General features: G+C 49.4%; 4 protein-coding genes across 4 annotated transcripts; all 4 read left to right on the top strand.

Annotated features, from left to right (window-relative positions):
- Window positions 1-436: 436 nt before the first annotated feature.
- Window positions 437-1,867, top strand: LOC141817026 (mitochondrial dicarboxylate/tricarboxylate transporter DTC-like; the record flags this gene model as incomplete). Its single annotated transcript, XM_074704728.1, has 2 exons — window positions 437-798; window positions 1,359-1,867. Coding segments are annotated over 2 exons (871 nt in total), but the record flags the coding sequence as incomplete, so codon positions are not given.
- Window positions 1,868-3,776: 1,909 nt separating this feature from the next.
- LOC141817025 (uncharacterized) lies at window positions 3,777-5,043 on the top strand. Its single transcript, XM_074704727.1, has 2 exons — window positions 3,777-4,063; window positions 4,131-5,043. The coding sequence occupies exons 1-2, from the start codon at window positions 3,777-3,779 to the stop codon at window positions 5,041-5,043; spliced, it is 1,200 nt and encodes a 399-aa protein (XP_074560828.1).
- Window positions 5,044-6,310: 1,267 nt separating this feature from the next.
- On the top strand, window positions 6,311-7,983 carry LOC141817024 (uncharacterized). Its single transcript, XM_074704726.1, has 4 exons — window positions 6,311-6,439; window positions 6,586-6,897; window positions 7,131-7,229; window positions 7,336-7,983. Exons 1-4 carry the CDS (start codon window positions 6,311-6,313, stop codon window positions 7,981-7,983), a joined length of 1,188 nt encoding a protein of 395 aa, XP_074560827.1.
- Window positions 7,984-8,025: 42 nt separating this feature from the next.
- Window positions 8,026-8,715, top strand: LOC141817023 (uncharacterized). Its single transcript, XM_074704725.1, has one exon. It carries the CDS (start codon window positions 8,026-8,028, stop codon window positions 8,713-8,715), a length of 690 nt encoding a protein of 229 aa, XP_074560826.1.
- Window positions 8,716-12,703: the final 3,988 nt, after the last annotated feature.

The following is a 12,703-nucleotide window of genomic DNA, read 5'->3' as shown; positions in this document are numbered from 1 at the left end:
GAATAAGGACATGTTATTGACGAGCCCAAAATCTACAAATCTTATATAAGCACAATTACTTTAGAAGCAAATCAGATGATTGAGCTTCTCTATTGGTCATTGGTCAATTTGTTTCTCTCAATCTAATTGTTAAGATAAATACTGAAAATTTAAAAGTACACCTAGTTACCTTTTATCTTAAGAAAACATTTTATTCAAATTTGAATTTGAACATTGTTATTTGGGGAATTGAGATCTTTTACATGTAAGAAAGCATTTGATTACAAGTTGGCAATAGTTCAATGGTTTTGCTATGCATGAACAAACACTGCACTGTTCTTTGTTTGTGAGTTCATCATTGAAACTTATTGAATTCCCGTTGTCAATGTGGTAATATTCTGTTGAGGATGCTATGTTCATTTTCTCAACAATTACTGACCCTTGATTCTTTATTTAGGGTATTGACAAACAAAGCTGTTGAGGCTAATGACGGCAAGCCATTGCCATTGCTCCAGAAAGCGGCAATTGGTCTGACAGCTGGAGCCATTGGAGCTTGTGTTGGAAGCCCAGCTGATCTGGCTCTCATCAGGATGCAAGCTGATGCAACGTTACCTGCAGCTCAGCGGCGAAATTATAAAAATGCCTTTCACGCTCTATACCATATCATTGCGGATGAAGGAGTTCTGGCTTTGTGGAAAGGTGCAGGCCCCACAGTTGTAAGAGCAATGTCACTTAACATGGGTATGCTTGCATCATATGACCAGAGCGTTGAGCTGTTCAGGGATTCTCTTGGCTTAGGCGAAGTTAGCACTGTGATTGGTAAGATGCTTGATTATATTGAAGCTTGTTTCATCTTTCCACTCTCTGGTTCTTGATCTCATTGATCTGGTTCTTGATCTCATTGATCAATTGAGTTATGATACAGTTTTTCAGCTCAAGTAAGTTTCATTGACTAAAGTGTTTTGATATTTGTTTTTCTACATCATTATTTATGCGGCAAATAAAGATTAGATCTTTTACATTGGTACTAAACAGCAATTTTCCATCGGTTGTCTATATATGGTCATTGTCTTTCTAGGATTCTTAAGCGGTTATATCTGTAGCACTTGGCATGCAGAACTTGTTTATGAGCTTGAAATTGTTGTTTAATCCTCATGGCCAAGGTGGCATGCAGCTCATACATTCAAATATGAAATTTAATTGCCTTGTGTCTATGGGCTACCTAAGAATTTTCAAAACCATAACCATTCATGTCCTATGTATTTCTACACATGCAAATTTTATAAGTAGTTTTGTGAGCATCTTCTTGTGCTTGCAAAAGGAGTCCTAAAACACTTCATTTGGTGATTAATTAATTTGTTGTTTTTGTGTGCATTCAGGTGCCAGTGCCGTTTCAGGGTTCTTTGCATCGGCTTGTAGTTTGCCTTTTGACTATGTGAAGACACAAATACAAAAGATGCAGCCTGATGCCCATGGGAAGTATCCATACACTGGATCTTTGGACTGTGCCACGAAGACCTTAAAATCTGGAGGTCCTTTCAAATTCTACATTGGATTTCCTATCTACTGCGTGCGAATCGCTCTGCGCGTCATGGTACACCTACGCCTCTTCCTCTCCATTTTCTTTTTGCGTTCTCCGTTTCTTGATCCGGTGGGAATACGTGGGGCAACACGGGGGAGAAGGGGGCCCCAGAGAAAACACCTGGAGATGACGTGGCCTAGGGGTGGAAAGGGCCCAACCTCTTTAGGTCGGGAAAGGGTAAGTGATACTGATCTTCTTGGCAGGAGAACCCTCTCCTCAGTACTACAACAAGGGAATCCCCGACTCGTCCAAAACGCTCAACCCCCTTTCGTCTCTGTTCTAACGATCTCGCACCCGTTTAACTAACAAACCGCCTACCTCATCAAGAGGTCAGCGCACCCTGCGATATACTAAAAGAATTCCTCATGCGCCTAGAAAGCCACTCCATAAGCCGACCTCACTATCAGGTCAGTCACTTGATATACCACTCCCTCCATGGCTCATTCTCTCAGAAAACTCTATAGTTCATCACCCTAAAAGATCGGTACACTCATTGAGCCATAAATCGAGCTCTCCTGGACCTCGGCGCACACAACCCACCTCCTCCCAATTTAAACCACAACTCTTCATAATAATAATGCATGCTCTACGAATCCGACCCCATTATCAGTTCAGGCACTTCACTTACCATGGCCCCTAAGGCTCTATCTTTCACAAACGCTCTACAATTCACCCCACTAAGAGATCGATACACAACTTGAGCCATCAACCGAGCTCTCCTGGACCTCGGCGCACATAACCAAGCCCCTCACAACCCAGACCATGACTCCTTGTAAGGAGATTGCGTACTCTATGATCCTCATCACCAGGTCTACCTCACATATCACTACCTGAAATACTCAAAATCTATAAAACTCCCTGGTCAACCTTCCCGGGAGGTCATCACAAAGGTAGGAATACCAACCGAGCTCCCTTGGACTTCAGTACATCCTATTCAATACCCTGCGACTCCCTACAGCAGGTAACTAACTCCACATACTGACCTCATGACTTGGTCTCATTATCATATACGGACCTCATATTGGTCGCATTCTATGTTGACCTCAGGACTTGGTCCCAACATTCTATGCTGACCTCATGCATGGTCCCAGCATCATATGTTGACCTCATGACTTGGTCCTGGTATCCATACCTCGTGACTTGGTCCACGGTATCACATACCGACCTCATGACTTGGTCCCGGCATCGTATGCCAACCTCTTGATGTAGATCCTGCATCGATTCCTTCAGCTACGATGCACCTAAAGAGCTCGGGAAAAGCTCGGGACCATACAAATCGGCCATTCTCGACGCGTAGATGATATCAACGGATCACTATGCTTACTTCTTCACCCAACGCCGCAGCTTATCTATAAAACATGAACCGGGTCCTCTTACTTGGTCCCACACAATCCTAGCCCTTTAATAAAGATAAGACACGCAGCTAAACTGTCCGATCTGCGGAATCTGTCACACGCTTGACTCAGCCATTCCGCCCTCTTCTCCAATCACAGGCACCAGATCCGAAGGTATCACTCCCTCCATCCCTATATAAACTCCTCAGGTATGACGCTCCAACCATCTTGAATCTTCTACACACACTCGTGTTCCCCCTTTCTGACTTGAGCGTCGGAGTGGTCACGAGTGAACCCCGGCGCCCAGCTAATCCGTGCGTTCAGTGCTCCTCTTTCAGGCCCTCTCCTTCGACGTGGAAGAACCGGGTGACGCGGCATCTCCCCTGTCTGGTGGCGTGGCTATCGTCGGCAAGGAGCCGGAACATTTTGGCGCCGTCTGTGGGAATACTGAGCTGAGACGACACGATGGTTAACACTAGACGCACCACGAGCACCCGCAATCCCTATGGAGGAAAGGAATCCTGAGCGAGCAGTAACAATGACAAAGGACCAGTTCGACCAAATCGTGCAGCAGGCGATCGACGCAGCTCTATGCAGTGCTGCGACACAACCCCTGTCGATACCGGCGGGTCGAGCCGCACCAGGGAAAGCAAAGACCTTCGCCTATCGAAGAAATGTCATCGCCGAAGGCTCTACCAACAGATATCGGCTGGATGAGGAGGAAGATTCAAGCGAGTCTCAAGCAGAAGATGTCTGCAGAGACACTAGCAAAAGGAAAAAGCCGGCAAACAGGGCGGCCGACCTCCCTGACAGCCCATTTGCACGGGTCATCCTTGAGCAAGAAGTGCCCCGACATTTCTGACCTCCCCAAGTGGGAGAGTATGATAGGTCCGCCGACCCGGAGGACCATCTCTGTCCGATTTGAGAATGCCTGCTTGCTACATCAATATACCGATGGCATCAAGTGCAGATTGTTTCTCAACACCCTCTCTGGATCAGCTCAACGCTGGTTCAATAAGTTACCCGGATCTAGCATAAGATCCTTCAAGGACTTCAAAGAGGCCTTCTTGCACCAGTTTGCCAGCAGTCGGAAGCATCAGAAGACCCCCTTGAACCTTTTCACCATGAAGCAGAAGCCCAAAGAAACTCTACGAGAGTATCTCCGCTGGTTCAATCAAGAAACATGTGAAGTGCCATCTACCCCCTCGGACGTTTTGACAAGCGCTTTCACTTAGGGGCTACTGGAAGGGAGATTTCTTTCGATCTCTCGTGAAAAAACCACCGGCGAGTTATCAAAAGCTGTCGGAAAGAGCCACCAAGTACATACAGTTAGAGGAAACTCAACTGGCTCGCCGAGGTAACCATCCAGTGGCTCCTCCTGCGGAGAAGAGACCAGCACCTCCTCCACCACCAAGGGAAGTGCCGACCCGACCTCTGCAGAATACCCCTGCACGCCGAAACGAGCGGGTCATGCAGGCTGAGGGTAATCTACCCCAAGTGGCAGGCCAAGGAATTGCAGGTCGACCAGGACAGCCCGCTCGCTACTGTGCCTACCATCAATCTCATGGACACAGTACGCAGGACTGTCGGTACTTAGTGGAAGAAATCAATCGTATAATCCGAGAAAGACAGCAGCAAGGTGTACCACCGCCCGGAGGGCGACGCATGATGCGAGGAGATCAGAGACGCCAGGTCGGGCTGAGGAGAGCCGACCCCAGACAGGAGGAAGAACGGCAGCATCCTCCTGAAGTAGAGAGGTCACCAGCACCTGAAGGCAACAGTCAAGAACCCGGACCTCGGCAAGGACCTCCCCCGGGAGTTCACCAAGATCACGAGGAGGAGCGGGACAACCTCACGCATCGGGGGGAAATAACCATGATCGCCGGAGGCCCCACGGATGGAGATTCTAACAGAGCTCGAAAGGCACATGGTCGCCGACTTGAAACCTATAGCATCGGCACTAACCGCAAAACTTACACAGGCCCTGATATTTCTTTCGGGCCTCAAAACTTGGAAGGGGTAGACACCCCTCATGACGACACTCTGGTCATTCGAGCTACCATTGCTAATTACGATGTAGCTCGGGTATTTGTGGATACCGGCAGCTCGGTTAACGTCTTATACAAAGAGGCCTTCGACCGCATGTAGATTGACGGGGAAGAGCTACAACCTATGGCCACTTCCCTTTTCGGATTCTCCAACACGAAGTCCGACCTCTAGGGCAAATCCGACTACCACTATCCTTGAGAAAAGAACCTCTGCGGAGGACTCGAACCACTCTCTTTACGGTGGTAGAAGCTCCATCAGCCTACAACGTGATTTTGGGAAGATCCGCACTAAACTCTTTTGGTGCGATGGTATCCACCTACCACCAAAAATTGAAGTTTCCGGTGCATAATCTAGGTTGGGTCTGTTGAAGGGGATCAAAACATAGCACAGAAGTGTTACATAGATATGGTACAAACTGATCTGCGGGCAGTAAGGTGGAAATGGAAACACGGAGGTAAACTCAGTGTAGGATATCTCATTACCACGGCCAAAACCAGAGAAAGTACCTGCACAAATAGTACCTGAGAAAACCTGATCAGGTCACATACATAGTTGCCGACCAGCCGTCAGGAAGTACAGGCACACCTGCTAACTTGTCTGACAACGAACCGAGACGTATTTGCATGGTCACCATCTGAAATCACCGGCGTAGCCCCCGCGGTGATGGAGCATAAGCTCAATGTAACTCTTGGAGCCCGGCCAGTCAAGCAGAAAAGAAGACATTTCTCAGCTGACCAAGATAAGATCATCAGGGAAGAAACAGACAAATTGTTGAGGGTAGGGCAGATCCAGAAAATACAATTCCCGACCTGGTTAGCTAATGTGGTGTTGGTACCCAAGCCTAGGAGGAAAATGGAGAGTCTGCATTGATTTCCGAGACCTCAACAAGGTCTGTCCAAAAGACTGCTATCCCCTCCCGAGGATAGATCAATTGGTCGATTCTACCTCGGGATACTAACTAATCTGCATGATGGACGTGTATCAGGGGTATCACCAGATCCCTCTAGCTCAAGAAGACCAAGATAAGGTCAGCTTCATCACAGCTGACGGAACATTTTATTACACCGTCATGCCTTTTGGATTGAAGAATGCAGGGGTCACATACCAAAGGTTAATGGACAAGGTGTTTAAGAAGCAGCTCGGGCGCAATGTGGAGGTATATGTGGATGATATCCTCATCAAGTCTCTCCAAGTTGACCAGCTCACTACCGACATGGAGGAAACCTTCGGCACTCTCCGACAATACGGATTGAAGTTGAACCCCAACAAATGCTTATTCAGGGTTAAGAGCGGAAGCTTCCTTGGATATGTGGTGACTGAATAAGGAATAGAGGCTAATCCGGCCAAGGTCCGAGCTGTGCAAGACATGGCCTCCCCTCGAAGTATCAAAGATGTTCAGCGACTGGTGGGACGCATCACAGCTCTATCCCGGTTCATATCTCACTCTGCCGGGAAGAGCTTACCCTTCTTCAAGATCCTGACGGAAGGCAGCTCGGTTTTCATGGGACGAGAAGTGTGAACAGGCCTTTACCGAGCTAAAGCAGTACTTGGCCGACCTCCCCGTCTTGGCCAAACCAAAAGCACACGAACCATTGTGGGTATACCTGTCAGCCTCTGAAGAAGCTCTAGGCTCTGTCCTAGTCAAAGCAGGAAGGCCAAGTGCAGCGGCCGATCTACTTCGCCAGCCATTTATTGAAAGACGCAGAAACTCGCTACACCTCCTTGGAGAAACTGGCATTGGCCCTCACACTGATGGCTCGGAAGCTCCGCCCTTACTTCTTAGCACACCCCATCACAGTGCTAACGAATAGCAGCTTAGGTCGGGTCTTACTCAATCCCGACGCCTCTGGACGACTCATCAAATGGACCACCGAGCTCAGTGAATACGACATACAATATCTGCCACGGACCGCCATCAAAGCTCAAGCTCTGGCTGATTTCCTAACAGAAGTTGTGGGTGGCGAATCAACAGAAACATGAAAAGTCTATGTGGACGGATCCGCCACCAAGAACGGTAGCGGTGTAGGAGTTTTGCTCTGCTCCCCCCAAGGAGAGACCTTGCAGTTAGCTGTGAGATTACAGTTTCAGCCACCAACAATGAAGCTGAATACGAGGCCCTCCTCACAGGCCTACAGACAGCTCGACATGTGGGTGCCACCAAAGTGATAATCTATTCCGACTCACAGTTGGTAGATCAGCAAGTCAAGGGCACATTCGACATACGCAGCGATCGACTGAAGCGTTACGCCGAGGCCGTAGAGACCTTGAAGGCACAATTCCAGGAGGTCACTCTCCAGAAAATACCTCGGGCAGATAATCATAAGGCAGACGAGCTGGCTAAGCTAGCCAGTGTCTTAACCACTTGGGAAAATCCCGACCCCATGAGTACAGGAGCAATTGGTAGCTCAGATAGACCAAGCTCCACGCGCCTCCCGACCTGCAGATTGGCAAACCCCCATCATCTCCTTCCTGACACAAGGCACCTTGCCCGAAGATCCAGTACAAGCTCGAATTCTCAAAAGGAGAGCCGCTCGGTTTACTATGATAGGAGATACCTTATTCAAGCGAGCCTTTTCTCGCCCTCTGCTCAAATGTCTGACCCCAGAAGAGGCCGACTACGTCATGCAGGAGATACACCATGGTTGTTGTGGCAATCATGGAGGGGAAAGAGCTCTGACACGCAAGGTTCTCCTCGCCGGATACTTTTGGCCCACCATGCAAGCAGATGCACAAAAACTTGTCCGTACCTGCACAAGTTGTCAGAAGCATCAAGCCCTGATTCATCAGCCAGCCGAGCTCTTGAAGACCTCCTCTGTATCATGCCCCTTTGATCAGTGGGACATGGACATAGTAGGACCTTTTCCCCTGGGGCCAGGGCAGAAGAAGTTCTTACTGGTCGCTGTCGACTACTTCTCCAAATGGGTAGAAGTCGAGCCTTTGGTGCACATCACCGAGAAGAATGTGCTCAAATTCCTTTGGCAGAATATTGTGTGCCGTTTTAGCATTCCCAAAAAGTTGGTCTCCGACAACGGAAGATAATTCCAAGGGCAAAAGATCAAAGAATGGTGTGAAGGCCTACAAATGCAACAAGCCTTCACCTCGGTCTACTACCCACAAAGCAACGGACAAACTAAAGTCATCAACCGAGAGCTTGTCAAAGGACTGAAGACAAAACTGGACCATGTCGGGGGTTCATGGGTGGATGAGCTCCCTGACATCCTCTGGGCATACCAGAACTACGCCCCGAGACAGCACCGGGTTGACACCATTTCATCTGGTCTACGGAGGGAAGCCGTAGTGCCAGTCGAAATAGGATGTCATTCCATCCGGATAGCGACCTACGACAATCCTGAGGAGAACGCTGTCCGCAGAGCCGCTGAGCTCGATCTCATCACAGAAACTAGAGACAAGACCAACGCGCGGCTAGATGCTTATCGACGGCGCATGGGGCAAATGTACAACCGACGGGTCCGACTCTGCTCCTTCTATGTGGGAGATTTTGTATGGAAAAGAAGGACACCTATGGAAGAATTGGGAAAGCTCGAACCTAAGTGGCAAGGACCTTATCAAATCACCGATCGACTTGCAGGAGGATCATACTACTTGGTTGACCTCCAACATAAAGTGCTGCCAAGGCCATGGCACGCCACCGTGGCACGCTGCCCACCTTCGGCCTTACTACATCTAAAAGGGCAGTATCCGTTCCTTTGTCATATTTTCAAAATTAATATGCATTTTATGTCATTGTTTACTCACTACAAGCATCCCTGATGCATTTCAGTTTCTTCAATAAAAGGCTACCTCCGAGCCCGCTTGGTTTCAGAATTGAATGCTCCATCTCGTGCTTGATAAAATGACTCCATCCCGAGATTCCGCACTCGATGGATCCGGGGATCCACTCCCCCCGCCTTACGATAGGTTGGAACTCCGAGCTCCGTGCTCGACGAAAATGACTCCATCCCGAGATTCCGCACTCGATGGAGGAAGGGGATCCGCTTCTCCCGCCTTACGATAGGTTGGAACTTCGAGCTCCGTGCTCGACGAAAATGACTCCATCCCGAGATTCTGCACTCGATGGAGGAAGGGGATCCGCTCCCCCCCCCTTACTACAGGCACTCTGAGCTCTGTGCTCGACGAAAATGACTCCATCCCGAGATTTCGCACTCGATGGATCCGGGGATCCGCTCCCCCCTGCCTTACGACATGTCGGAACTCCGAGCTCCGTGCTCGACGAAAATGACTCCATCTCGAGATGCCGCACTCGATGGATCCGGGGATCCGCTTCCCCCCGCCTTACGACAGGTCGGAACTCCGAGCTCCGTGCTCGACGAAAATGACTCCATCCCGAGATTCCGCACTCGATGGATCCAGGGATCCGCTCCCCGCCGCCCCCCCCCCCCCCCCTCGCGCAACGTAGCCTTACGACAGGTCGGAACTCCGAGCTCCGTGCTCGACGAAAATGACTCCATCCCGAGATTCCGTACTCGATGGATCCAGGGATCCACTCCCCCCCCCCCGCGCGCGCGCGCCGTCGCCTTACGACAGGTCGGAACTCCGAGCTCCGTGCTCGACGAAAATGACTCCATCCCGAGATTTCGCACTCGATGGATCCGGGGATCCGCTCCCCCCGCCTTACGACAGGTCGGAACTCCGAGCTTCGTGCTCGACGAAAGACTCCATGCCGAGATTCCGCACTTGATGGATCCAGGGATCCGCTCCCCCCTCTTTACGACAGGCGGAACTCCGAGCTCCGTGCTCGACGAAAATGACTCCATCCCGAGATTCTGCACTCGATAGATCCAGGGATCCGCTCCCTCCGCCTTACGACAGGATGGAACTCCGAGCTCCCTGCTCGCCAAGATTGACTCCTGAGCTCCGCGCTCGGTGGGTCCGGGGATCCGCTCCCTTATATAAACTCACAACAAGCCAAACCCCGAGTTTCGTGCTCATTAGCTTAGAACTCGTAAAATCTCGAGCTCTGTGCTCAGTAACGCGGACCTCACACTAGGATAAAGGACAAGTTCCTCTACAGAACAAAAGCAACCCGCAAGGATACCAGTAAATATAAGATCCCTAGGGCCTCAGCATTAGATAACATGCGTCTGGCAAACCAACCTAAGACAAACTAAGCCTTATGTACAAAATACACTTAAACAAGTATAACTAGAAAAACGGCGGCAAACACTGTTCTGCCCCTCATCTTCTCAGGTTGTAGAGCCACGTCCAGAGCCTGAAGGCGACGAATAAGCAGGGTCGGCAGCTATCAGCTCAGCATCCAACTCTTTTAGCTTCTGCCAACCCTCATTAAACTCCCTCTCGAGCCGCTCTACTTCCTGGACTGCATTGAACAGTTCCTGCTGACACTTTAGAGTTTGCTCAGAAACCCCCTCATAGTCCTCTCCGAGCTTGCGCGCCCTTTCAATAGCTTCAGTTAGCTCTTGCTTTAACCTCGTATAACGAAGGTTAGCCAAGTCTCGCTCCTGCTTGATCCTCTCGGCGGCACCCTCGTACAGTGACGCCCGAAGGTTCCACTGCTCCGCTTTCGACCGAGCTTCCTCCCTTTTTTTCCTAAGCCGCCGAAGGCGCGCCTCGAAGGTATTGTCCATCGGGCCTAAGGAAAGGCCAAACCAGGAGATGAGGTACGTCGAGGAATACGAAAGCCTCCCCCTTATACACTATCCCGTCACACACCCTCCTAGCCGCGGGCCGAGGACAGCAGGGCAGGAAAAAGACAAGGAAACAACTAGTAGTTCTTCCCAAAAAAGCTGACCCACACGACAGAACACCAAAAAAGACAAAGGTAAAGGTGGCTACGTGACACCTCCCGATTGTCATATCAGCATTAGAGAGTCACGGGTCAGAAAATGACAATATAAGCTCCCAAATAAACGGCAGTCCTATACCTCAAACATAAGGACACCCCAAACATTCACTTATACTCGGCAATAAAACCTAACCACAAATGCCAACCTGAGGACTAGTCAGGTCAACTCCTCTCAAAAACCCACAAAACATAAGAAAAAGCAGTGCAAACACGAAACCAGAAAAAAGAAAAGTCCGAGGACCGTTACGCTTCGGCAACAGAGCCCGGACCCATAAAAATGGATGGGTTAGTAGACCCTGAATCAGGGATAGCAGGAGTAGGATCGGTCGGTGTCTGAAACGCCTCCCTTCGACCAACTAGGGCACCCCCATCTTCGCCTCTGGTAGCCTCTTCTAAGATAGGAAAATCCTGTCGGACGGCCTTAGGTAAAGCATTCTAGGCTGCCTTCAGATCCAGGAAACTAAGGTCAGCATTTCGAGCAATAAGACCCGACCTGATGAATTGGAGAATGGCACCATCAAAACCATACTTCATCATTTTACCTACTCTCGAGGCGACCAACTGGTAAAATTCAGGTGAGGAAAGGAAGGCCTGATGGCGCCTTGCAAACCGAGCCTCCTCCTTATTCTGTATATCCTCCACCTCTACCTGAGCCGCATTAAGCTCGGACACAAGTTGCTCTTCTTTAGCACGGACTTCTGATAGCTATTCACGCTCCTTGACAAGATCGGCCTCTAACTGCTGAATCTGACCTCTAACCCCAACCAGCTCGGCCTCACGCTGCTCTGACAAGCACTCCGCTTGTAGGCGGGATTCTTGCAATTGCCTCCTAGCGTGACGCAATTCCTGGACCTCCCTCTTCCATTTCTCAACTTCTTCCTCCGCTCTTATTTGAACATTTTGAGCCGTCATCACCTCGGCCTGAGTTAAGTCCACATCCCGTAAAGCCTCGGACATACCTTGAGGCATAGGAGGTCGGTCAGCCAATTCTGCTTGCAAACGAGTTACCTCGTTATCCATCCGAGCAATACGCTTATTCGACCTGACCACTTGACGGTGCAATGCTTTCTGCTCCATCCCGATCTGCAAAAACAAGACAATTAGTAAATTCTCGATATCATCATATATTTCTGACTCGAAAGGATATACCTTAATATAGGACTTGTAGAGATGGTCACTTAGTTCCACCATCCCGAGGTGAGGAAGAAGTCTCTGATGAGCCTCCAGGCGCTCAGTAGCAGCTTTGCAAACAGTACGAGAGAACAAACTCCCGGGATCAATTTGCATTCCCATGGCCAAAACAGGGTGAGGCACATAGGGTTCCACCATATTTGGCTTGGCAATCGCTACTTCGTTAGGTGGAAAAGAGGAAGGCATCGCTTCTCTTGATCCTCGGTCAGGGTTATTCCGATCTCCGGACTGAAAGACAGGAGGTCGGGGCGTGGCAAGGAGGTCTGAACTAAAAGGCTCGACGTCGACGGAGCACCGACGCTTGTTTATAGGATCCTCCTCACTAGGAAGGCGATTCTTTTGTTTCTTCTGCCGACCTGTACCAGTCGGCCGAGGCCGGGAAGAACCCTTTGGAACATTTATCTTATTTAGCTCGGGATCATTCCTCGAAGGCCCATCTTCTCTGGAGTAGGAGTTACCTTCGACACCCCGATTCGTTGCAGACTCTCGAGAAGGTGGCATGGCACCGGGATCTTCAGTAGGATCTCCCGAGACCCACATGCTCTCTAAGCGGGTTAGGTGTAACACCCCCCTCTTTCTTATACTAATAGGGAGACGTTACGTACTTTAAATTTTTCTTAACTTTTACTTATTAAATAACATAACTCAAATAAAATATTCTTTTTCTGCTTAACATGCGGAAGCAAAGAAATAAATAACTTTTTAGACATAAAATAAATATTTATTTAATTTCTTGATCTTATT

This window comes from Curcuma longa, unplaced genomic scaffold, assembly GCF_044706935.1.
Source record: "Curcuma longa cultivar G26 ecotype Majalengka, Jawa Barat unplaced genomic scaffold, ITB_CL_G26_1.1 contig_19064, whole genome shotgun sequence".
In the NCBI taxonomy this organism is placed as follows: domain Eukaryota; kingdom Viridiplantae; phylum Streptophyta; class Magnoliopsida; order Zingiberales; family Zingiberaceae; genus Curcuma; species Curcuma longa.
Note: the sequence above shows the minus strand (reverse complement) of the source record. Positions and strands in the feature narration are given on the sequence as shown.

Bases quoted from the DNA above. Each gene is read 5' to 3' on its own strand.
- LOC141817025 (XM_074704727.1), top strand. From the start codon at position 3,777: ATGATAGGTCCGCCGACCCGGAGGACCATCTCTGTCCGATTTGAGAAT. The intron at 4,064-4,130 runs GTTCAATCAAGA...GCTTTCACTTAG, and splicing joins CTACGAGAGTATCTCCGCTG to GGGCTACTGGAAGGGAGATT.
- LOC141817024 (XM_074704726.1), top strand. From the start codon at position 6,311: ATGGCCTCCCCTCGAAGTATCAAAGATGTTCAGCGACTGGTGGGACGC. The intron at 6,898-7,130 runs GTGGGTGGCGAA...TCCGACTCACAG, and splicing joins CTGATTTCCTAACAGAAGTT to TTGGTAGATCAGCAAGTCAA. The intron at 7,230-7,335 runs GTCACTCTCCAG...CCATGAGTACAG, and splicing joins TGAAGGCACAATTCCAGGAG to GAGCAATTGGTAGCTCAGAT.
- LOC141817023 (XM_074704725.1), top strand. From the start codon at position 8,026: ATGCAACAAGCCTTCACCTCGGTCTACTACCCACAAAGCAACGGACAA.